The 25,094-nt window shown below is 41.3% G+C and overlaps 1 protein-coding gene across 3 annotated transcripts in view; it reads left to right on the forward strand.

The window, feature by feature from the left end:
- The window catches only part of PACS1 (phosphofurin acidic cluster sorting protein 1), a 77,658-nt gene that overhangs the window by 16,935 nt on the left and 35,629 nt on the right, over nt 1–25,094 (forward strand). For all 3 annotated transcript variants that reach the window (XM_061606604.1, XM_061606602.1, XM_061606603.1), the window contains exons 2-7: nt 15,747–15,834; nt 16,749–16,838; nt 19,054–19,179; nt 19,824–19,968; nt 23,141–23,232; nt 23,604–23,684. In XM_061606604.1, the coding sequence (XP_061462588.1) occupies nt 15,747–15,834; nt 16,749–16,838; nt 19,054–19,179; nt 19,824–19,968; nt 23,141–23,232; nt 23,604–23,684 (622 nt within the window). The remainder of the gene's footprint in view (nt 1–15,746; nt 15,835–16,748; nt 16,839–19,053; nt 19,180–19,823; nt 19,969–23,140; nt 23,233–23,603; nt 23,685–25,094) is intronic.

The raw sequence follows: 25,094 nt of genomic DNA on the forward strand, positions 1-25,094 counted from the left end.
AGTTTATGCCAGCAATCAAGAGGAGTGTTCGACTGAATGAGACCCTTTCATCCTTCTCGGATGGTCTTTTCACATTATCAGTGGACACTATTTTTTCTTGTCCTTTCTGGCATTCAAATTAAACAGGGTTTGTAGATTGACAACTCTCATTGGTTGGGGAGACTTCCATGAAGGCGTAGAGCTGAACTCCTAGAAATTCTTATTTCTTAAAGTAAATTCCCCCACTTTGGGAATCACTATTTGCTGGAAAGGAATATTCATTTGTATACCATATCTTAAAAAATATGGTCTACCATCCTTGCCCTGGGCAAATTGTTCATTCCTATCTGCACATCTGAAATTAGAGGGTATCACTTTTGAGGCCTATTGGCTGACAACTTGGAAACGCACATTTTTATCGCATAGACCTTATGTTCCACTGTCCCAGGGCCCTGGGGTGTGAAAAGGTGCGCTGAATTCCCCTTTAATCCCTTCTCCTCTGTCCAGCATAGGTGACTCATGTTCCTTGATCTGAATGCAAGATTTGGGGAATTGTAAGCCCAATGAGATTGTTGAGAGCTCTTAGCTTGGTATCTAGTGGGGTACAACCACGTAAATTCATGTGTGCTATGACAGGAGGGAGAACTCTTACAATGCCATCAGGTTTCTCAACATGAATATGAATGATCACATGCAAGATCATTCATGCATTTGGGCTGCACTGCTAATTGCACTTTTTGCAACAGTTGCTGCTGTTTGGTTACATGTGGATATATTGATTCTGCTGCTTCTGCAGTCCCCTCTGCTTGTTACAACATCTTATTTTCATCCACTAGAGCCTTTGGGATTGAGAGGGATTATCTGTGACTCATCTAGTTTATGCACAGGGGCAGAAGTGATTTAATGATCCTGAATATCACTGACAGACGAGTGTCCAGAGAGCGCTCTACTTTGGATTGCTACAGAGCTGTTACGTGGAAGTGCCCTTGGCAATTTGTCCCTCTGACTGGCACTAACTATTTTTGTCACTTTTGAAATGTGTTTATTATTGTGGTGTTTCAAATAAGGGACTCCAGACCTGCTGGCTTGTTTATAACCTAGGCAATCATATCTTTTTCTTGATCTAGTTAAGTGGTTCTCTTCCAAATTGCAAAGCCCCACTGACTTCATTTTGGGTCTTGCCCATGCATAAGTGTCTACAGGATAATCTTTAATGATATACAGTAAACACGAGTAATTCAGAAACTGGATTTGCTATATTGAACTGGCCAGATGAGATGAGTACTCTTTAAATGAGTTTTAATATTCATAAGTAAGTTGTTCGACTAAGAAACAAATCACCATCACCACCATTTCAGCTTTGATGGACATCTTCTGGGAACATTTATGCAAGCCACATTGAAATAAATGGGAATTATGCAAGAGCATGTAAGAATAGCCCTTCTGGATTGGACCAAAGATGTGTCTAGTTCAGCATCCTGTTTCCAGGCATAGTTGGGAAGTCTCCTCTGGGAAGATCACAAGCAAGGTGCAAAGACAACAGACTTTCCATGTTTATGTGTAATATTTTTTGTTCAGAGGTATATTGTAACTGACGTTGGAAGTTCTAATTAGCTGTTAGATCTATCCCCTCCATTGATTTATTGAACCTCCCTTTAAAGCCATCAAAGCCAGTGGCGATCACCCCATTTTATAGCAGTGAAGTTTAGAAGCTTAGTATGCACTGTGTGAAGAAGTGCTTTCCTTCATCTATCATGAATGTACTGCCATTCAATTTTATGGGGTGACTTGGTATTATATGATTAGTCAAAGCCATTGCAGTCTTCTTCATATTCCATTTGCTTCAATAACATTTGTGCTGAGGATGTTGGTGATGCATTGTGGCCTTGACTATTGCTTGTATATTTTTAGCTTAAGTGCGGAGTGGTGAGCACAATAGTGGCTGCAGGTATAAGGATGGCATATTACTGTATTTTGCTATCAACACAGAAGCCCTATTCAGTCATTACTTGTGTGGCGAGGCAATATGAGTGCAAAGGGACTGCGGGCCCTTGCCTTTTTTCCTGCTCCCATGATCACATAGCTTCTTCTGGCTTCCTAGGTGTCCAGGGCAAGTGTCTGTGGTGGGAAGCCAATTGTATTTGTGTAGGCTCTCTGTGGGATTGAGATCCCTGATAATGCGGAGCCTTCCCACTACAGACATTTGACATGAACACACTGGAAGCCAAGAGCCATGCAACAATACCGGTGGGGCTAGGGGCATGGTGAGAAACAACTGAACCAGGGCAAGAAAAGGGCTCCAGTTTTCTATCCTAGAAAGCATGAAAACAGTCTTGAGCTTATTCACTTCTTGGCCAAGCAGAACCTTCTGAGTGCTGTTCTTCATAACATTTCCTGATTCACTTTCTTGGCTGTCATATTTCATGACTGCACCTTGCAAATTCTCTTGTTTGTATAGTGGAGAAGCCATGTACTGTTGAAGAACTAGCAGGCAATGAATAAATGATGCACCAGCTCTTCAGCCAACCTTAATGTACTACTTATGAAACTGCAATTACTAAAACATTTTATGAAGTTTATTACTAGATGGCAAGAATGACTCTGCAGAAATAGGCTCCTGAGATTTTAGGAATGTGAAAAAACACAAGCTTTCATAACTTCTTTTATTTTATTTAAAAAATCATCTGTGGTTTGGTGAGTGATGCACTAAATTTTTTCCTGGTGATTTTTTCTTTGGCAAACAACAATGATCCTAAAGACATGCCTCATCTTGCCTTGAATGATGAAATTATAAGGAACCATTGGCTACTTTTGAGGTAGTCTACTCTACAAGAAACAGCTTGAACAGTGCCTCATTAGTTTACTTATAGTGCTTTGCTGCATTTTTGTGCATCAGAGTTGAGTCATCATGGGCGATCCACTTGTGTTGATTCTTTAAATCCATCAATGTGGTAGGCTGAAGGGTGAATAGATATTCTTTGGCGGCTTGTCTCTTACACTTGAGCTGGACGTGTATGACCACAGACATTTCTCCAACAATCCTAACAATTTTGTGTGTTTCCCCAGCAGGGTCATGAGTTGAGAATTTTAAAAAAGAAGGAATGTAACAGCATCACCCTGGCCTTCAAGGCTGTGAGGGTATTGGAATGAGGAATTCCTCTTATTGTCTGTGAGGATGTGACAGGCTTGTAAAAACCATTTGCGTAGTCCCTTGTGGGAAGTAAGAATCTTCGATCAAGCTAACAAACGTTTTACAAATGCTAGCTCTTTCCTTTAGGCCACAAATGAAAGCCATAGATGTGAGCGGGCACGTAATGTTTGTGGACTCTTGTAAAGCTATGATGTAATTCTGTGAGATAACAGGCAATCTTTTAACACTGGGAATAGCCCTAAAACAGTGACATCCAACAACCCTAGTACATACACAGAAATATTAAGTTATTGCATTCCCTTTCAGGAAAGTGTGACAAACTGTTTAGGATGTCTGTGGCCAAACAGCTGATGAGCTTTCAGGAGGTTCCAAGTTATAATGGTATGACTGAAGATCCTGCCTACAGTAGGAAATCCTCTAAGCAGTGGATTGTAGCACAGAGTAGAGCAAGGACTGGAGTAAAGGCAAAAACATGCTGGATTGAAATCCCTTGATTTCTTTCAGATTAAAAGATTAAGTTGGTTCAGAAAATTATAGGGATCAGTGGATATCATTTGGCTAACCCTAGCCAGTCTGTGTGTTGGTTCAAGGTTTAGTGATGGCACATTGACTCTGCCCCAGAGATTTCATAAGACATGGTGTAGATCTGAAAGCAATTGCCTTTTTCTATTGACCACAGGAAACAAAAATAGCACATAATTATGCAGAGGCTTCCTCTGCCACACTAAGGTTGCGATCCTATATGCACTTACCTGGAAGTAAGCCCAATTGAACACAGAGGGGCTTGGTGCGTATGTGAAGGACTAATTCTCACAGTTTCTTTAACTGTGGTGATCCCAGGGTAAAGATTTGACATAGATGGCATGTGTTAGTTGTATAGCTGGCTCAGTTTTCCTGATTGAGGTAGAACAATTTGTGTAGCAACATTCCTTTTTTTCCCAGGCAATAGGTTAAATCTAAAATGTATGTTTTTATTAGATTTTATTTCCAAACTGGATTGTTTTGGAATGCCTGAGTGAAGCAAGGTAGGACTTGGTTCCCCCCTTATCTCTTGCCTCTGCTTCTTGCCTTACCCAACCTGGTGTCCTCCAGATGTTGTTGGAATCAAACTCCCATCAGCCCCAGCCAGCATAGCCAACGGGGATTATGGAAGTTGTAGATGGTGTAAGCCCAGCTTTGGAGGATGGAAGCAGAAGGGGAGATCTCTTTCTGTATTCCTCTGCCTCCTATGTGATCATACTCTACCCATATTATTGCTATTATACAAATGACAGAGAATCAGACCTAACCATTCTTACTATAATATCATAGTTTCCTGAAGGAGTGTTGCATCCAGTGTTAGACCTACTCAGAGTAGACCCGCTGAAAATAATGGGCATGACTAATATCGGTCCTTTAAATTAAATGGGTCTACTCTGAGTATTAGTTGGATACAGCCCTGAATTACTGGCTCCTTTTGGAACCAGTGTGGCCACCAGGGAGCAAGCTGGATTCCATTCTGACTTGTACTTATCAAGCAACTAATTTCTTGTCTTTGTTCAGCTGGAAGAGTGGTACATAGCTATTCACATCCAATTTCGTGCAATATTTCTTAGGCTGCAGTTGTATACAGGCATACCCCGCTTTAACGTTCGCAATGGGACCAGAGAGTATACTTTAAGTGAAAATAAACTTTAAGTGAAGCAATTGTCTTCACTTGTACTGCACACAATCACCACTAGATGGCAGCGGCATAATGTCAATAAAGTGTACGTTATTGCGAAGCGCGTTAAGCGGGGTATGGAGACGTATGGAGCATGTACGTTATAGGGAGGCGACGTTAAGTGAAGCAATGTTAAGCAGGGTATGCCTGTATCCTTTTACCCCAATGTGAGCCCCATTGAACTCAGTGGGTCTTCTGAGTAGAAATATATAATATTGTCTAGTTACTGTCTTTCTTTGTGGTTATTAATATTTCAATGTTCTAGATATGATAATGTGAAACTGGAAGTTTCCTATTCATTTTGTCTGTCTCAAGTTACCCTTGCTGTGTTCCTCTGCTTCTTAAATGTCCTTGTGGCCCTTCCCAATCAACATAGTACAGATCTTTAAGTACTGGATGCTTCACTGTTCCTGGTTAGCTTTTATATCTTGTGCAGCTGTAGTAAAGGAATGTAATCTTGAGGTTGCTGAAGTCATAGGCCATTCAGCTTCTTCCTGGTTGTCAGCATATGAGGCGTGCGGTAATCATCCAGAAACTGCTAATGCTTAATCATGCATTTTAACATGGGACTTTTGCTATTGGTGTGTGAAGAGGTGTATGAAACAGTCAAAACAGCTTTTTCCTGAAGAGCTCATAAGAGGATGGTTGAATGGCAGGTCTGAAACTCTTCATAGAGCAAATGAGTGCCTTGGGAATATGGCCTGAACAGCTGAAAATGGGAGATACCATGTCCCAGATGAGATGTCTGCATTTATACAACGGGTAAACTCTCTTTGTGTGTCTTGTACTTAGTTGAATGTCACTTTCTAAGTCTGGTAAGAGAGGGAAAGAGGCTTTTGTACTGGTATGTCCATGCCTCTCCCCAGGTAAAAGATAATCTCTTACCCAGCGGATTCTTTCAATACAGAGATATAATAGAATTCGGGATTGCAGGAAGCATGATTATCTTCCTGGAAAGGTGGGGGAGATGAAGGTGGAGCAAGTTTGCACATGAAGAGTCTCATTCCCTTACCCTGGGCACAAAAATGCCTGACCGGATTATTTTTTAAAGTGTCAAAGTTGGTGGGGATTATACAAGAAGTTACTTAAATTGCTGTCATTCCAGCTGTTGAAACATGGTGGTTTTAACTTCAGTATGTAGCTACTTAGACCAAGATTCCTGATTTCCCTTTCAAACTGATGCAGTGCCCTTACCACCTTAGTTTCATACCCATACTTCATGTTTCAGAAAATGGAATTTCTTCAAAAGAGGAAGAACTAGCATGAAAGGGTTCTGTGTTAATAGATAACACATTGGTTTAATTTGGCATAATTTTTTGTGGTGTTGTGGATTTGATTCGGGCTTTCTTCCGTTTACCCTCAACTTTTAAAAAGAGCTGCTGTTGGCTGAGTGAAATGTGATTTGATTTCTAAAATGGCCACATAATATTTCCTTGCTAACAGAATCCTGCTGACTTGTATCTGTTCTAATTATCAAGAGCAGGTAACTTGACTCTGTGCAGATCCTGTGCACGGAGAGAATAATGAAAAGCTTATGTAATTAACAAAAAACAGGTGGCTTAAACTCCCTTGCTCAAACTCCATTGCATTCATTTCATGCCACTTCTAGGAGAGACTGCCCTGGCTCAGGGTGTATGCATATTTTGGTGATAATCCAATTTTATCTTTGCAGGTTAGGCTGTTGGTGTGTATGTGACTGGCCCAAGGTCACTCAGCGAGCTTAGGGGCCGAGCAGGATTTGAACCCAAGTCTCTGTGCTCTAAATTCTAGTTCACCGACCACTGTACATGCCGTTAGGAGAGCCAAAAAACAAAACGCGACTTGATGCAGCAGCCTGTATATCTCCAAATTAGGCCCTCATCCACAGAACCATAATATGTGTGCAGCTTGCTCTACAGCATGTGATGAAGGAACCTACAGTCCTTCTAATGTAATCCTTGAGTTTGGCAGATGTCTCTGGGATTCCTGTGCTCTTCTTTTGGTACATTGGAGTTTAGATTATCAGTGGTCATCCAGGAGGGCAGAGTGACTAACATGTGGTTTTTAAAGTTCCTTTCTGTCGGGCAGAGGTGAGCTTAGATGTTGAGGTCTGTTATATCTGCTTTATGTTGTTCAGGAACAGAATTTGAATATCTTGCTCAGAGACAGATTGCTGACAATTTAAGCCTGACAGCATGTGACTTAAGCCAGTACCCACTGTTAAAATTTGTACTGGGGACACTGCAAGGGGAAGGACCTGTGAGGCACTGAGATGAATTAAATCTGAGAATTGAAAACTAACTTTAAATAATAGATATTCTTAAGTGACAAGCATTAATTTGTGGCAACTTGAGCCCTCTTTGTGTATTCTTAAACTTTCCCCTCCTTCTCCATGAATCAAGTTTAAGAAAACATGGACGGGGCTTGTCGGAATCAGAAAGAGTGAGGGCCCCTTTAAAAGCCGTACTTCTGTGCTTCCTTATGTACATCATGGATTCAGAAAGGTATTGAGCCTGTTAGATTATGTTCTCATGCCAATCACCACTACTTTCTTCATATAGTCCAGCTCTTGATATATGGAGGGGGAAATCTCAGTTCTTCCAGAAAAGCAGAGATTTCTCTGCACTTCTCATCTGCCTGCTCTATTTTCAGTGGTTGCCAGCAGTCAAGAGAAGTTGATACACAGGGTTCTTTTCTGATGTGGGAACATACAAGTCTGAACAAACCTTCTGTTCAGTATCCTCATCTGTGAATTGCCCAGTTGCTGACTCAGGACATGTTTTGACTTGGCTTAGTGTAGCTAATTGACTTTGTCACAGCTTGGAATGCAGTCCTTGATGAGCAAGAGAAGAGAGGTCCATGAAATGACCTTGGTTGGCAGATGCTTAATGTGGAAGTTGTGTTTGACTTTGAAAATGTTGGTATAGAACATGAGAAAGTAAGCGAGTCTGTTGCTCAATGTGAACTGGGGATTAAACTGACATGCCTAGTATGATAGAGTAATAATACTGGGGTGAGGCGCACCCAGAAGAAAGAAATAGAGCAAAACTTCTTAGTGTTACATGGTTGTTGAATGTTTAAAATACCAAATTAGCTATTTTTGAAGAAGTTAGCACAAATCATATAGAAAATACCATGAATTAAAATGTGTCCATTTTAATTGGGATATTTTTGTAACCTGCCCTGGGACCATTCAGTGAAGGGTGGGCTCCGAACACAAAATTATAAATAAATGAATTGGATTGTAAGAGAGATTATGCTTTTAGACCTCCTGCACGTCAGCTGCTAAAGTTAATGCTGCTATTAACAATAGGCTCCATTTCAAGAACCAATTTCTGCTGCTATACCCAAAGAAATGCATTTTGAAGTTTACAAGATAATTAGACTGTAATTAAGTGAAAAAACTACAGTCTTTCCAATCAGCATTTTCCCTTGTTGCACTCTCCTTTTAATCTAATGCATGCTTTTAACACTAGACAAAGGCTCTGCATGTCTATCTCAGCTGTGATGTGGCAAAGGAAGGAGAGTATTCAGTCTATTTTTGTTTTGTTTTTAAATCTTCATCCTCTTTTATATGGCACACTTCCATTCTTGAATTTTCTTTGACAATTTCCTTTCACATGTGGCAGAAGATCAGTTACCTTCCTGTTGCATCGCAGACCCCTTCTGCTCACTGAAGATGATACCTTGTGGGAACTGGCAAATTTGGCTTGCCATAAGTTTAGTGCTAGATTCCAAACTGATTTTAAGAACCCTGATTCTAGATCACATTTTATACCTTTGGAGTCATAATCCACAATACCGCCTTCTGGATAGAACAAGCTGCCCCAAACCTCATCCTGCAGAAAAGGAAGAATGGTTGGTGAATGGCAAATGCAAAGCTGTATGTAGGGACAAAGTTAAGTTGACATTTTAGAAAAAGCTGGTCATACTTATTCAAGATAGCAGAGTTAAATTTTTGATTTGTCCTGTTATTCCTGAGGTCTGATGAACATAAATTGTTTGCTTTTTTTTAAGAGTGCAACTCAAACATGTATACTCTGCACTCCCACCCTCCGCAAGCCAACCTGCAGGTGGGCTGGACTATCAGATGACCTCTTTTCTTTTTGCACTTGGTTTAAAATCAAACTGCTGCAGGCAAAGGCACAGTGCTTTGCAGATATCAGTGACAAACTGTGCCCTTGCATGTGCTGCAAGTGGGAGTTCCCAGTAGGGCTTGTTGTTACTGCTGTCTGTGAGCCCCTTTCAAATTGGGAGCTCACTTTAAACTCCCAGTTCTATTGGAGCCATGTCCTTACTACCTCTACACCTGATGTTGCAGATGAGTGTGGTTTGGGGAAAACAGTTTTGTGGGCCCAACTGAATCTTGTACCAGCCTAATTAGTCCTCTGGGCTAGGCTAGACGGCTTCATATATCCATGTAAAATGTAGTGGATGTTTCTGGCTAATAAATACAAGGTGGTTTTAAAAATGACTAAGGAAGCATTGTTGTCGCATCTTATTGACAAAACTTTTCCTGATATTTTGAGTGGAGTAGAAAATGCAATTGTGTATTTAAATTAGGGTTGTTGACTGGCGGTAATTGTGATGCTACAACTATCTTGGACCCAAAACAAAAGAATATTTGTGATGGCAGGTCTGCCCACTTTTTAATCTGAAATTGATGCTCTTTAGATATACCAATACACAGACACAAACTGCTACATTTGGGAGCAGTAACATGCAACTTGGGTAATGTCAAATTTACTTAAAACTTCCTGGCAAATACAGCTTCTCTGTGAAGACAAGCACTTGGCTGTAATCTCTCTTTGCTGCTTTAGCCACTGCATGTGAAGGGTGTATACAGATAAGAAATGTTCTTCACGACTACAGGAGACATTTGTTACCATCTGTGGCTACAGCTGTTAGATTGCAGTTAAAAATGTAACTGTTTGGGAGTAAGATGAAGTAAATGGATAAACAAGAACAATCTAAAACAGGCAACTGTATAACAATGTTTGAAGAGGATCAGTGGAGACTACCCAGTACTATTTGTATATTGTTTGTCTTCACTTGATTTTTTTAAAAATGGTCACAAGGCATAATATTCTGGAGAGATCTGGTCAGGCTGAGGACAGGTCTCCTTTCCAATTATGGCTTAATGTTAAACTGTCGGCCTTTTCAAAAGTTTGTGCATAAGAGTCGTTGAACAAACTCCTTGCAGTTTAGTTATAGCTAAGCACCTGAGTGTCCCAGTGGATGTCTTTCTCTCTCGCATTAGTTTATAAAGTGAGGTTCAGCAAAAGTTAGACTTGCATCAAAAGCTGAGATCTGTATCCACAGTGAGGCTAAGAGGTATTCCTTCCAAAAAGTTCATTTGGGAAAGAATCTCCCCCACTCCAGAATCTGCTCAGTTTAAATCCATATTCATGAATCATGTTATATATTAACTATTTTACAAATACTTGTAACAAAATTACAAACCATTGCACTACAACCCCTAAGAACTAAATTTGCTAACATGGAGTTAAGTTGGAAGCTTTTGTGTTAGAGCTCACTCAGTTGCATAGCGTATCCAACCAAATTCTATGCAGAGTGGACCCTGAAATTGGTTTACTCTGAGTAGGATGTAACCCATTATCTGTGAGGTACTCTGATCTTTTTCAGTGGTGCCTCTATTGGGAGTTCCCACTGCTGATCTTTGTTTTGTTCTCCTCCCCTCTGGAGAGTCTCTTCCTTCTCTGCTATGTTAACAGGTAGGTGTGTTGCTTTTTCCTCTTGATGCTACCTGTTGTTCCATGGTTTGTTCTGGAAAATTAGCCCTTCTTTGGCATCTTTTCACTACGAAGAGGAGGAACACGGATCATGCATACTGCCCTCATCTTTTGACCTCTATGCATTCAGTTCAAGGTCAGAACAGAGCTTATGTGTGTACAACTGTAAATGTGGAGAGAGCCATACGCGTGTATGGAGGCTCTGTTCTGACCTTCAATTAAGCAGGCTGTGAGCAATGACAGTGTTCAAAACCAGTCCCTGCTCTTGCTGGCCCTGCTCCCAATCTCTGTGTATGACTGGAACATGTTCTTTCAGTGCACATGTCAGGGAAATGCTATTCTTTCTGTTAGTTGTGTGCCAGGATCCTAGGAGTCTCCACAGCCCATTTGTCTTGCCCGAACTCAAGCAACTCAGACACAGCTGTAGTTTTTTCTTTCACTGAAGTAATAGAAAATTTCAGTTCAGAGCGCTTTATGAATCTACCTACAGCTACTCAGACCTCAGCATCCCTCTGTAACTAACCAGGCACAACTTGGCAGCAATAAGATGCCTCCTCCTGTGCATCAGTCCACCCGCTGCTAGCATGGCTCACAACACCTTTGGCTTACTAATATATCTTCTGCTGAAACTTTCTTATAAAAGTTTACACAAGTTCGTAGCTTGAAAAAGCATGATACTAGCCCACCTGCCCACACAGGTCAAAAATCCTGACACTCTGTAAGGATTCCCTGCCTGATTACCTGAAGACAATTCTTGCTTGCCGCAGGGAACCAGATTAACAACCATTTGCAAGCCTATAGTAATGATTTAACTGCAGCTACATTTTCCTAAGGCTGTGGTCTGTGCAGGGAAAACACTATGAAGTTTGGGCTAGAAGAGGGGGGCTATCGTAAGTGATTAATTTTGAACTGACTGGGAAGGGGAAAAGGGTCTAAAATCTCCCTGAAGCCTTTATGTATACAAGATAGTAGGCTTGGGCAGTGAGCCATTACTTCGAACGTAGTCTACCAGTCTCTCTTAGCCAATGCTCAATGTAAATCTGCCTGTGTGCTGCATCTGATGTGGATGCATTGTGTCAGGATATTTGTCCTGTGAAATCTTTGTTCCAGACATTTCCTGTTGGTTATTCTTTTTAGCATTGGAGCTTATCTTTTTAAAGTGCCACTGTTTCCTGAATCCTTTTTTCTTTCTCTATTTACCTTTCAGCTGCCCTTAAACTATTGACTGAATGCCAGCTCTTCTAAATCCACTTAACCAGTTTTCCCTTTTAAAATGAAAAATAGCCAGAATTGCCATTCTCTTGAGCCTGGGATTTAATGAAGTGTGAAGAGAGCATTGGCTAACTTTTTTCTGAAAGTTCTACATCTTCCATTTTTAACAGAAGAAAGGATAATTGTAGCCTTGTGTGGAAAGAGCAGAATTGGCAAGGCCTGGATTTTGCTGTCTTTGATCAAAGAGCAAGTTTTCTAAGTGTGAGGATTTATTTATAGAATAATAAGCAGAAGCTATCACATATCCTTTTAAAATGCCAGTGTTAATATTGACTCCAAAAATGAAAAAGTTAGTCTTTCAGTGTGGTGGGAGACTTGAGGTTTTAAACTGCATATGGATTTCAGCTGACATCTTATTTTTAGAAGGGAAGCCACAGAAACTTCACTTGAAAGGCAAGCTCTGCTCACTTTGTATACAGAGTGGTCAGAAGTCACACTTAGTTCCCTCTTGCATAAAACTTGATGTGAGGATGAGGAAAACAGTGCATCTCTGTGACCTGCATGACAGTGGGCCCCTCAGCAGTTCTGAATTTCTACTTTGTTCTCCACTGATGAATGGTGAACATTTTAATTGGTTTATTTTAATTGGTTGTTAAAGCTGCTGTTGATTAATCAGTAGATCAAAGCTTGCAGTCCTAAAAGATGCCTTACAGTAATTAACTGCAGCTACCTAAGGGAAAAGGCTAGTAGTTGGCGAACCTACCCTCAACCTTGTTCTTTATTTGGATGAAAGCTTTGGAGACCAAAGTAATAATTTCTAGGTGGAGTTGGAGCCACCCTGTAACTGAGTTTCATCCCCTTATTCAAATCTTGCTGGCACTTACCTGGATCTTACCAACTTTGAGCTAGATAGTTTCACATTTACTGCCATAGTGCACTCCTTGGCATTTTTCTGCATCAGTGCCTTGGTGACTGTGTTAAACTTTTTAAACTTAGTTACAGTGAGCGCACCCCAGATGCGTAGAAAAATAGATCTGAGCTATGTAACATTAAGTTCATGTGGGAACTGTCAATCTTGTCTCAGGAAATGGATGAGCAGAGTAATAGGAAGGGCTGCAAAAGCTTATGGCATGCTGCTGAGGTTTCAAAGGGTACAGTAATTTTTCAGGGGTGGAGATGATGATCCATTGGCAGTAGATTATTTAGCAGGGAAATGTACATCCACTCAAGACTACATTTCAGGGATCCGGGTTTTTCAAAGGCAAGATTTGTCAAGACAATTGAATCCTAAGATAGTATCAGCAGCTCAGGACAGAAGAACAGTTTGGCTGGCAGCAGGAGAACTTAAGATAATTTTCAGCCAAAACTTGTCCAGCTATTTCTGTAACAGCATTTTTTCCACATGTTTGTTATCTTCTTAAAAACATTCTTATACTGTAATTGATAATCATATAGATCCAAACAGTTTACATGCCACAAATGAGAAAGTAGGATGGCTTCTTTTATCAAATTACATGACCTGAATGTTCAGAATAATACAAGCCCTTTATGACAGTAGTTAAGATTAAATTACAGGGAAGTAAACAAGGACACCCAAAATCACAGAGAGAAACTTGAGAAGCTGATGGACCAAGGACAGGTTTTCATATTGATAATGCATTTGTTTTCTGGCTGGTGCTCAGCTATACAATTTCTTGTGTGCTCCTGTATCTTGGAAACATTTTAGTCTTGGTCTGACTTTATTCTTAAGCTTTAGGAGTTAGGCTTTAATGAGCTAGGCTTTCTTTTAAAGACAGTGAAACAGTGGAGAATTAAAATATGCTTTTGTTTATATGGTGGGCCCGAGATTCATACTTGCAAAGATCTCTGGGAAGAATCTGTTGCTCATCTTACTCTCTGCTGTTTATCCCTTATCTCTGAAAAGAGAAAGGCACTGCCTTACATGTGGCCTCTAGCTGCATACCTTCTGAGTGATAATTACTGCAAGTGCTGATTTGAAAAGGGTGTTTTTTTTAAAGTGAAGAGGGGGAGCTTATAAATTGCAGGATGTTCTAATCTTGGAACTGGTGTGTGATAAGCCAATCTTGCAACTGAACAACAAACTCATTTGGAAAACTCAGCAACTTTGAGTAGGGTTCCCATCCATGCACGTATCAGATGCACACCTGCTTAGTTCCAGTAATGCTATAGCAGTTGGTATTCCCAAACTGGGCAAATTCGAAACAGGTGAGTGTGTGCCTGAAAATTTAGCACTGACGCCTTAATCAAAAATAACAAAAAAAACAACAACCCCAAACCGTGACTCTAGCATCCATGGGAAACATTTCTTCCAGCCCTGAGGTCAGAGATTCATGTTCCTTTGTTCAATATCCAAATGGCCTAAACATGAATTTATCAGGAAATAAACTGGTGAAGATAGGTTTCCAACTGGTGAGCAATTAAACCTCAAGCAGTTTTGAAATGTTGTGATGATGGTTGTGCTCAAGTTCAGAAGCCAGTTTCCTTCCTGTGCATGTGAGTCTCTCCTTCTTTGTTAAGGTAGCATTCCAGAGGCCCAAATTTCCCCTCAGTTTGCCAGTTAGCCATCTGTGTCCTGAAGTAGCCAAACACAGATAATCTTATAAGTTATCCTTTATTTAAAAGCATTTATAAACTGCTTAATATTTTAAAAATATCTTAATCAGTGTACAATACTTTTAAACAAGGTTTAAACAAAGGCTCCTGCTGGGAGGAAGGGCGGGATACAAATTAAATAAATAAAATAAACAAGAATATAATTAAAATACAACCTAAAACCAATAAAGCAGCAATATAAAAGTACATACAATGAATAAAACGGGAACTAGGAGATTCAAATACATAATACGAGGTCCACTCTTGTGGGTCACGGAAAGCCTAGGCAAAAATGAATCCTTACAAGACATCTGAAGCCATTGATTGTTTCTGTATGTATGGCAGAGGAAAAGGATGCTCAGTAATACAGGGACAATAGCGGAAAGTGCCCATTTTGGGGTCATTGGCCTATGACACTCCATAGGGTACGGTGCCACAAGTGAACTTCCCCAGATGCTCTAAATGATCTTGCGTCTATACAAAGTCGGGGCAGGCGGTCCTTCAGGTAACCTGATCTCATGTTCATGGTAGCCAGCGCAGATATAGCATGTGCACATCCAGGTGCTGCACTCAGCAACCTGGCCATAGGAAAGTTCCACATACTGCATTACAGCAATCTAATCATGAGGTTACCAATGCATGGCATGCAGAAGACCTCTAAAAATGTGGTGTAATTAAACAAGGTATTACCCATTCAGAGCCTCCAGGGTGGGGCAAAGCAGAGAGATCTAGATACCTGAATGGCTTCTTATTGTATAAATGTCAAAAGTACAACAAGAGTTGATACTTTATATAGCAGCGTTTAGCATGAATTTTTGGCTTCTGCAGTATGAATTATATTAACTTTATATAATTGATGAAATGGAAACCTTTCTAGTAAACATAATATTTATCTGAGGGATGTGTGTGTATGTGTTTAAAAAGTGAAATTGTCCTCGTGGCAAGTGACACTTGGAAATCTGTTTTCTGTGTCTCTTAGCATACTCGAAGCTGACAGCATTTCTCACTCAAGTTTCAATCTCAGCCAAATGGATTCAGATTGCCTATGCGTGGAGAACTCAATGATGGGTAAAACACAAAGCTGGTATCCTCTTTCTGCCACCTAAGATGGCTTGTGGTTTGAAAGGCTTGGAAGAGTTGGCTTTTCTAGATCAGTTTCTTGGGGAAAATATACAATAAAATAGGGATTTAAACAGCTTTGTTTGGGGGAGCTGGGTGTGGAGAGGAGAGACTGCTCTAGTCAGCTGTATAGTTCAAGAAAGAGTTAATCTGTGCCCTTTCACCATGGGCAAATGTAGTTACGTTTCAGGAGTTCTTGATCTATCATCTACATTTTTTATGTCTTTCTTCTGAACAGATTGTTCAGTTTGACCTTGAAAAAGCTCATCATGCTGAAAGAGATGGACAAAGATCTGAACTCTGTGGTGATTGCTGTGAAACTGCAGGTATGTATAGTGAGGGAGCAAGGAATTTTCCAAAGTATGTATTGGCCATAGCAATTGCAAGGCTCACCAACTTAGTGTCGCTCTGGAGAGACGCAGTTCCCTTCCTCAAGTGCTTGTGGTTGAGGTGGTGGTAGTAAGCTTCCCCATTTTTTCTTTGGGAATGAACAAAATGTTCGGCTTGGAGCATTAGGCTCTAATTGATTATGTGGGACTCCATGTTCAAATTCTCCAGAATATGTTATGCTAGCATCCTTAAAACACCTCATGTCTCATGGGCAATCTAGTTTCCATTAGAATGTGAAATGTTAAATCCAAGGACTCAAGTGAAGAGGGTAGGCTGTGAGAGGAGGTGTATTTTCCCTGAGTGTGAGTGGCAGAGAAGTGAATGAATGGGAGTGTGGAGTGTGATAGGGCATAGCAGTGCATCTCCCCAAGTGATCATGATCTCCCTTAATCTTGTTCCCAACGATAAGGGGAAAATACCTCAGCAGAAGAGCGCAGGATTTTCTTTCTCAGTAAGACCTGTGGTGGGGCATGGAGCTAAGCTAATTGCCCTTGGGTATTCCTCCCCTCTACTGGAGAACAAAGAAATGAAATTGATTGGAGGGAGGGGGAGCCAAGCTTTTCCATTTTCCTGTGGAATGGGCAAAATGGCTGGGCTCTAATTGATTATGGGGGCAGCAGTGTTGGCTGGGGATTGTCTGTTTGAGTGAGATGGGCCAGCTGATGCCTATGAATCTCCTTTTCAACTCTTGCATGGCTCTCAAAATGGGCCAACTCCCTGGATTGAGGAACACTTAGCACATGTCAACGTTCCTGTACCTGTTTCTTCAGTATGTTCTTTTGGGCTCAAGCACCTCAATGCTGAAGACTAAAAACTGTGATGCATGCCTCTTGTTATGTGTGATTTGCAGGGCTCGAAGAGGATCCTGCGATCCAATGAGATTGTCTTACCTGTCAGTGGACTTGTGGAAACAGAGCTTCAGTTGACTTTCTCTTTGCAGGTAAATACAGTTTAATGAAATTAATGGCTGAATATTGACACTTTGAAAGGTACTGTGCTTTGAAGGAGGGAACATCACTAACAGTGGTGAGAGAAACTACATTTCAAACTTAATAGTCTGATTCCAAGAAGTTCTTGACATTCCCAGCCTAACAGGAATGTGGGAAAAGTTGCTAGTGGCATTCTTGGCAACCACATCCAGGTTTGCTCTTGACCATCTGTTTCTGATAATGTAAGGTGCTGAGATCACGACAGTAAAAAATCCCCATAAAGGTACCTTTCAGGCAGCATTTGGATCTGCTTGAAGAGCGACCTTCTATACTTGTTTTATAATTGTTCTGGGCTACGAAGGTATTTTGTGCATGCTTTGACATGGAGAATATCCTTGCAGGGACTTTGAATGTCCCCTTTTTTTCTTGCAATAGCCTCTGGCAGCATAATGCACAAAAACATGATGCATCAGTTTAGTGTTTCTCTCTGGCCTCATCCTCTCCACCCTCAGCCCCACCATGCGTGTATATGTGCCTGCCAATTAAGGATTATACTTCATTCATCTGATGAAGTGAACTATGTTCTGTGAAAGCTTGTGCAATAATCAGTTAAGCTTGGACCCTAAAATAAATCAGCTTAAGGAAGTTCATGGAAAGAAAGTTTCCCTCCCCCTCGCAGCCACCTGGGATGCCTCTCTGAAGAGGCACCTGAACAATGATGGATACAGTACTTATGTGCAGAGGAGTAGAAAGACTTCCGCGAAATTCTTTGTTAACTTACTTTAGGACCCAAGTCTGACTTTGACTAATGTCCCCCTTCCCTAGTAGCCCACTGTGCCTATCCCGCACTGTTCAAAAGACCCCAGGCACTCTGAAAAGGCTTTTCAAGGGGCATGGAGGGGACACTGGGGAGAGGAGGGGATGGGAAACCTTTTTTTCATGAAGTTCATTAATATACCTTAAGATCTAAATTCCTTAGTCTTTAAAGTGCCACAAAACTTTGCTTGTTCTTGTTGCAATCGAGTAACATGGCTACCCCTCTGGAAATGATACAGTGTTAGTGTGCTTCAGATTTTCCAAGCTGGCTTAATAACTGTAAAGTGCTTGGGGATTTTTGAAGTGAAATTTGAAATCTTAAACACCCACACTTCCATATCCCTTGGAAGCAACGCCACACTCTTTCTGTTCTGTGCCTAACATGATAGCTTTTCAGATTGAGGATATGATGCTCATGTAATGTGTCCAAGATAGCTTTCCAGTGAATTTCCCCTCTCTGCTTCAGGGAACATACTCAACTCCTTCCCCCACCCCCGCTTTCGCGCTGCATAAATAGCAATTTGCCAGCACATAGGAACTAAAAGGCATTGGACCTGTGGAGAACTGTAAATTGTATGCATTCTGGATTACAGTGTTTAGCTTCACTGCTGTTTAGGGTGTGAATTACATTTTTAAAACATCTGAAATGTTTATCTGAGATGGGATAGAGAGGATTTATATGTTATCCTCTTTTCCTTGCCAGTAAAGACCAGTGCACTCACTAAGCCAGGAGGTGATGAATCTGGGTGCTTGGAGGATGGTGATGTGCTATTTGTTTGAACAAGAGATTTCTTCCAGAATAGGTGCCTCTTGTTGAGCCAGCTGCCTTGCATGGGGATTAGTAAGCCTTTGAGTTGCGCAGTTGTTGGATCCATTTTTAGACCCTGCTCATCTGTCTTTTATACTGATGTGGTAACTCTTCTTGGAACTTTATTCCTGACCCTAAGAAACAGCAAGCAACTACATGATGGGGCACTTTCCTTAAACTTTAGATGAGATCCTTTTAAAGGCATGGAATATATGGAATATATTGATGGTGCAAAGTCATACAACATGACTTTGAGGTACTTGGTAATAGTTTTCTGTTCATCTGGAGAGTGTCTTAAAAAACACACCATCCTTATTAGCAAAAATAAAAGTTGAACCAATTTGCTGATGGCACTGCTTTAAAGCATACCGTGTTACCCTGTTAATATGCTGTCAATAGGTGCAGATTAGTTCTGGGCCATTTATAAATTTAATCAATCTTTGCATGGTGAGAAACATGAACGTTTGCAGCTCTTGTACTAAAGTTGATCCAGTAAAAGATAACAACACTCAGCCTGATCTCTTTCCAATGAGACTTGGCACTTACTGTGCAGTTTTGGTCTGCTGCTTATTTACATGCCATTTTCTTTGGGTTCCTTGCAGTATCCTCACTTCCTGAAGCGAGATGCCAACAAGCTGCAAATCATGTTGCAGCGAAGGAAGCGATACAAAAACAGGACCATTCTGGGCTACAAAACTCTAGCTGTTGGCCTTATCAACATGGCTGAGGTGAGGGAAGGAGAGAGAACTGGCTTTCTTGAGAAAAATAAGTGATGATGATTAAACCTCCTAGTATCTGAATAGTGTGTCTAGGGCAGTGATTCTCAAACGGTGCATCCAGGCACACTGGTGAGCCCTAAGAGGTGGCTAGGTGTGCCTCAAATATTATGAAAGTATGTTTTAAAAATGAGAAGAAACCCATTTGTTTAGGGTAAGTAATAGTTTTCTATAGTTTATTTTTATTCATAGTTTAAAATATATTAATATATTTTTAATTTTGTACACGAAGTGCGCCAGAAAATTTCTATATGTTTTACAGTGCACCGCAAACCAAAAAAGTTTGAGAACCACTGATCTAGGGAACGCTGAGATTACACTACTACGTTATGAAGCATCTTCACAAATCTGTTCGTTTAGTTTCTCTCTAACTTTTCCTGAGTTGATTGTTTTGTCTCATGATTACATTGATGTGTGTTTCACGTTTCTTGATCCGTCACTTGTATTGTTGATTTGTATATTTCCCCGCTGCACTTTCTGGTTTTGCAGCTTCTGGGACATGTAACCAGATGATCTAGCCATTTTGCTATTGCTGTTTTCTCTGTGTTTAAACTTTCTGGATATGCTCCTGAAGTTGCACTGTTTTTCTCCTCCAGGTTATGCAGCATCCAAGTGAAGGGGCCCTGGTACTTGGTCTTCACAGTAACGTGAAAGATGTTTCTGTCCCTGTTGCTGAAATAAAAATCTATTCTCTGTCCAGCCAGCCAATAGACCACGAAGGGCTCAAATCCAAATTATCTGGTAAGGAGGTTTGTAAGTCTAATTTATGCATTTTGAGCAATCACAGTAAAGGACATGTAGTAGTGCAGGGCGCAGTCCTCAGATGTTTGACAAAATGAATCACGGATGGAGTGAGCACAATGGGAAAATCCAGTCTTGCATCTCCCCTGGAACTTTCACTCAACTTCTTATTTCCTGGTGCAGTTGCTTTGCCTTCCTTGGGTATTTGTATCGAACCAGGAATGAGGAGCCTTTTTTGTTGTCATCTTGATTTCCTTTATTTCCATCTGAGCAGACCAAATGTTTGCCATTCAGAGCCCCTAAAACATACCTGCAATATTCAGATTGAGAACTTTGTCATCCTTTTCCCACGAGGAGTTTGTTGTAAATTACATCTGAGCATGCTGCTATGGTTTCTACAGTACCTGTATGTTTAGGGTGTCTTGGGGAGGGGAGAAGAGGAAACACATAAAGGATCTCTTATTACACAGAGACTCATGGTGTTCTTGCAGAGCTGTGGTTCCCACGGTTCCTTGCAGTGGGGAGAAAGGCCATGCTTATTCAGCCAGTTTACGTTGGGAGTGGTAAATGTGGCCCAAAGGAAATTTTAAACGTGTGACCTTCAGAAATAGATTTGTCCAATGTTCTATGGCTCCTGTGCCAGTCAAAGCTGCATTCCATCCTGTTATTTTTCCCTCTTGTCTTGTACTGATTGGCTAAGCCATAGCTCAGTGGCTGAGAAATGTCTTTCCATGCAAAAAAACCCTCCAGGTTGAATCTCTAGGGTATCCAATTGAAAGGATCTCTGGTAGTAGGGCTGTGGGAAAGCCCTACTTGAAAGCCCACTTGAGATCCTAGTGATTTGCTGCCAGTCAGCGTAGGCAGCAGTGGGCTGACTTGGTTATAAGTCAACTTCATATGTTCTCCAGTATGTACATGTATCTATGCAAAATCTAAACAAAGCATGTGAGATCTCTTGTGGGGTTCCCTGTTGGGGCTGAAATTGGCCTAGTGCCTATATCATGAATGCTTGAGGCATGCTGAAAGCAGATGAGAGCTCCAGCAAGCAGGCTTACAGCTGATGTTTGGCAACCTTTTAGTGTACTCAGTTGTGTAACTTTTCTGGAGAGTAACCACAATGCTTTTTGGATCCTGGCTTAGTAATGTCCACTCTCACTGTGTCTTGTTTTGACAATCCAACCTAATTCCTTCAAACACTGCTATATTTAGGCTTCTGTCTTGGAATTCTCTGCTTTATGATACTCGCTCCTGGATGACTGCCTACGCAATAAATATGGTTGCTAGGGAAACTGATGGAGGTGTAGGCTCTGTGCTGGATTTATTCTGATATTTGGGTTTATTACCAGCAATGCTGTAAGTGACCGGATGTGTGAGAGAGGTGGGAACCGAGATGAAGTCATTAATGTAGCCTCTAGAGTTTGGGCATTTATCGAGAATAATGGAAACTGTTTCACTTAAATGCATAGTGTCAAGAGTTTTAATCTAAAAATGATTGATTTTGCATCCTTTGTAGTGGAGAAAGAGGCAATATACAGTAGACTAATCTCTACTGTAAATTGGTAGACTAAATCAAGAGAATTTTTTTAAAATTACATTTGTGTGTTCTCTTTCCTCCAAGAGGAGCCAAGGGTGGTGTGCATGTATGTGTTGGCCAGGGGGTGGGGTGGGGGAAGGATTGTAACATTTTTCCTTGCAACCGATTTGTGAGGTAGGCTTTTAGCAGACAAAGAGTGAGTGATTGGCCCAATGTCTCCCCAATGAGCTTCATGGCTAAGCAGGGATTTGAAGCCTCATTCCCATCCCTGACACAGACACTTGAGGGTCAGCTGTGGTGGCTTAGGTTTAAATTGAAGGGGCAGCAGTTGAGTTTATTCTAAGGCCTGGTTTAAGCCCTGTCCAAGGTGGCATTTCACTAGGACCAGAGCATACGTTTCATTTCCTAATCTCCACTGTCTGTAAGTAGGAGAAGAGCAAGTTGGAATTTCAACACTCATTCAGAATGGCAAAGTCACTTGAATAGTACATGGATGCTTTGTAAAGAGGGGGTGGGGGCTCTGCCCTTGCCAGGCTCATCATGAGAGCAGATTTATCTGTGAAATGTCTGCCTTAGCAGTGACTGCAGCCTAGGTTTATATTAAGGCAGTTCTGCTATGGAAGAGCAGCCCAGGTATGCTCCATCAGGAGAATATGTACCTTGTCACCCACTTCTCATTTGTTATCATGCTCCATGCTTACCTATCAGACATATCACAAAAATCAGTCCACAGAGCCCCATGATGGGTCACTAGAGTGTGGCATATTGAGGACTCTTAGGCCTACTCTCTGGATGCAGCCGAATGAGGCGGTAGAGTCCTAAGGGATTGAATAGATCTTTCTCCTTGATATACAGTAATACCTCAGTTAACAATCCTCCAGGAAGGAAGCTCCTTTTAAGGAAGGCTTTTTAAAAGATGAAACTGTCTAGCTTTGCTTTCAAGTCTGTGCCTTTGTTTTAAGGTGAAACTGACAAAGCTGTGACTGCTTTGCTATGGATTAACTTTAAAGCCTGTCCCTTTGCTTTGCTAGAGTGAAACTGACAAGCCTGTGCCTATGCTTTGCATTCAAGAGATATCTTGATTCCTCCCAGGGCTGGGGAGGGAAGGATCCAGTCTGCTTCAGAGGAGGAGAAGGAGGGGAGTGGGAGTGGGTGGGTGCCTGGTAGGACATGGTATCTCTGTATCATGTTGGGGAAAGGAGCAACCCAGAGGACTTCACACTTAAATCCTCATCCAAAGACTCAATTCAAGTCTGACAGGCCAGCTTAACTAGCTATGAAAATCATTGCAACTGCATAGTCCTCCTGGGTGCTCTTAAACTTGATAATTCTCATTCAGACCAACCTTATCATTCATTCTTACCAGCAAAATAGCACAATTCAAGATTTACAACTGCCCTGTCTGACAGCCAAATTGTTCATCAAACCCAAAACATAGTCCCCAGACAGCAAGCATTTCCCAGTTATTTAGAGGAAGTAATTACAGATTTATATTTATATTTTACTTAATTTGCACATTTTTGGTCCCATGAGCCTTCATGCTGGGCCATTCTTGATTCCACTTTGGATCTGAAAATGCATTAAGTTTAGTTGCAAATTAGGCAAGTTGATTTTTCATAACCCTACACTATCCTCCAGATCGCTCCCCTGACATTGACAACTATTCGGAGGAGGAAGAGGAGAGCTTCTCTTCTGAACAAGAGGGGAGTGATGACCCCCTTCATGGACAGGTAAGCTTCTCCTTTCATCTAGTTGGCCCCTTCTGGGAGGGCTTGTAGAGAATTGATTGCTCAGCGGTGGGACTCTTAAATGAACTTGGGAACCCTTGCACCTGTTCACTGATTATTACACCAGCGTTCCTGTTTATTATTTCTCTTTTGAATATCTCTCATAGTATTAGATGCATGTTAACCTTTTCTAGTTAATTAAACCTTCTGTGTAGAACTACATAGGTCATTTGGAACCAAATCAAAATGCCAAGTCTGATCTCTCTGACATCCCATGGGCAAGGGGTGATATTTTGTCCTGCTTTGGAGAACATAACTGTGCAGTTAGGTATGGCTTGAGTTCTGAAGTAGTTTTTCCCACCCTGTCTCCATAGGACTTGTTTTATGAAGAGGAGGACCTTAGGAAGGTGAAAAAAACTAGGAGGAAAATGACCTCAGCTTCTGCAATTACTCGGGTGAGTAGTGCTGCCTGTGAGCTTGTCAGAGGATGAGTTTTTAGCCCTGTCTCTCCCTTTTCCTTTCTTCCACTAATTAGTAATCCAGAGAGTCCAAGCAGTGGTGAGGCCCACTATGTGGCTGTAGACCATTGGGATGGAGAAGATGGTTCACAGGCTTACCAATTACATTGTGCAGCCACAGTGTGTGAAAGATCAAGCTTCTGCTGGTTTGTGTGCATTTACATGCTGTAGTTAGTATTCAGAACTTGGCCGTACCAGCCTAATCGATGACTATCAGGATTGTTCCAGTGCCAAGATACAGAATTGCCAGCTGGCCTTTGATGTTGACTTTTGATGCTGTATCCACAAATCTGAGTGCATGTTTCAAGCAGAGCTTAATGTGAACCATGAAGCTACTTTGAAAACCCTTACCAGCAGCTCTTTTTACGGGAGGGTTGCTTTTGAGGAAAGGATGGAGGACAGTTCTTTGCCTCCTCCCAACTCCCCAACCTTCAAGAGCCAACAAAATACATTTCATTGCCACAGCCAGCAGTCCATCCACACAACTCTCTCTAAGAGTACACTGGGATTCCCTGGGGGTGGATTTTGGCATCCAGTTGCCAATCCATTAAATGTAATGTTAAAGCATTTGCTGAAGACCAGATTTCCAGCTCTTCCTAATACTACCTTGCAGCTTGATAGCTCTGCTGTAATCAAGTAGAATAAACCTATCCTGCAAGTATAATTAAGTGGAGTATAACTATGTCCTCCAGCTAGGTTTGCAACCACATGTCACTTGAACACCCAAGAGACCAGAAAAGCAACTCCAGGGCTCCAATGGTGATGATGGTGGTGCAGCAGGCATTGGGATGACTTTGAACCAGCAAATTACAATCTCCCATATGCATTAGCTGAGACAGCTTGCCACAGGGAGACACAATATGGACAACAGCGACTATAAGAATATGTGGGCAACCACTAGTTGACCACCAAGTTTCTATATCTCTGGGGGTAAAGGCAGAACTTCCAGGAAGTCTTGATCCCTGACACTGCTTTTTAATAAATTAAGCACTTTATAAGTCCTCCCCTTTCCCCTCCCTTATGCATTGTATGTATTGCTACTTAATGCTTAGCTTTGAAGATGAGTCTTTGAGCACTAACTCTCTGAGCTGCCTTCATTAAATATGCACGCTCTCAAACTGAACTGTTGAGAGCTGCACTCTTGTCAGGTTTGCAAGCTAAGCAGTGTTGCTCTGGACCAATTACTGGAAAAGAGTGTTTGAGTAATGCAGAGGTTCTGCAGAGAAGAGAGTTTGGGGCATTCTGCTGCAGGATTACTCCTTTCCCACCAGTTGGTGCAAGTTTTTGGATGGTTTTTTGAATACTCTGTGGTACTTGAGTTCAGCTAAATATGGTGTGATGTTTTGA

This window comes from Rhineura floridana, chromosome 22 (genome assembly GCF_030035675.1).
Source record: "Rhineura floridana isolate rRhiFlo1 chromosome 22, rRhiFlo1.hap2, whole genome shotgun sequence".
NCBI lineage: Eukaryota > Metazoa > Chordata > Lepidosauria > Squamata > Rhineuridae > Rhineura > Rhineura floridana.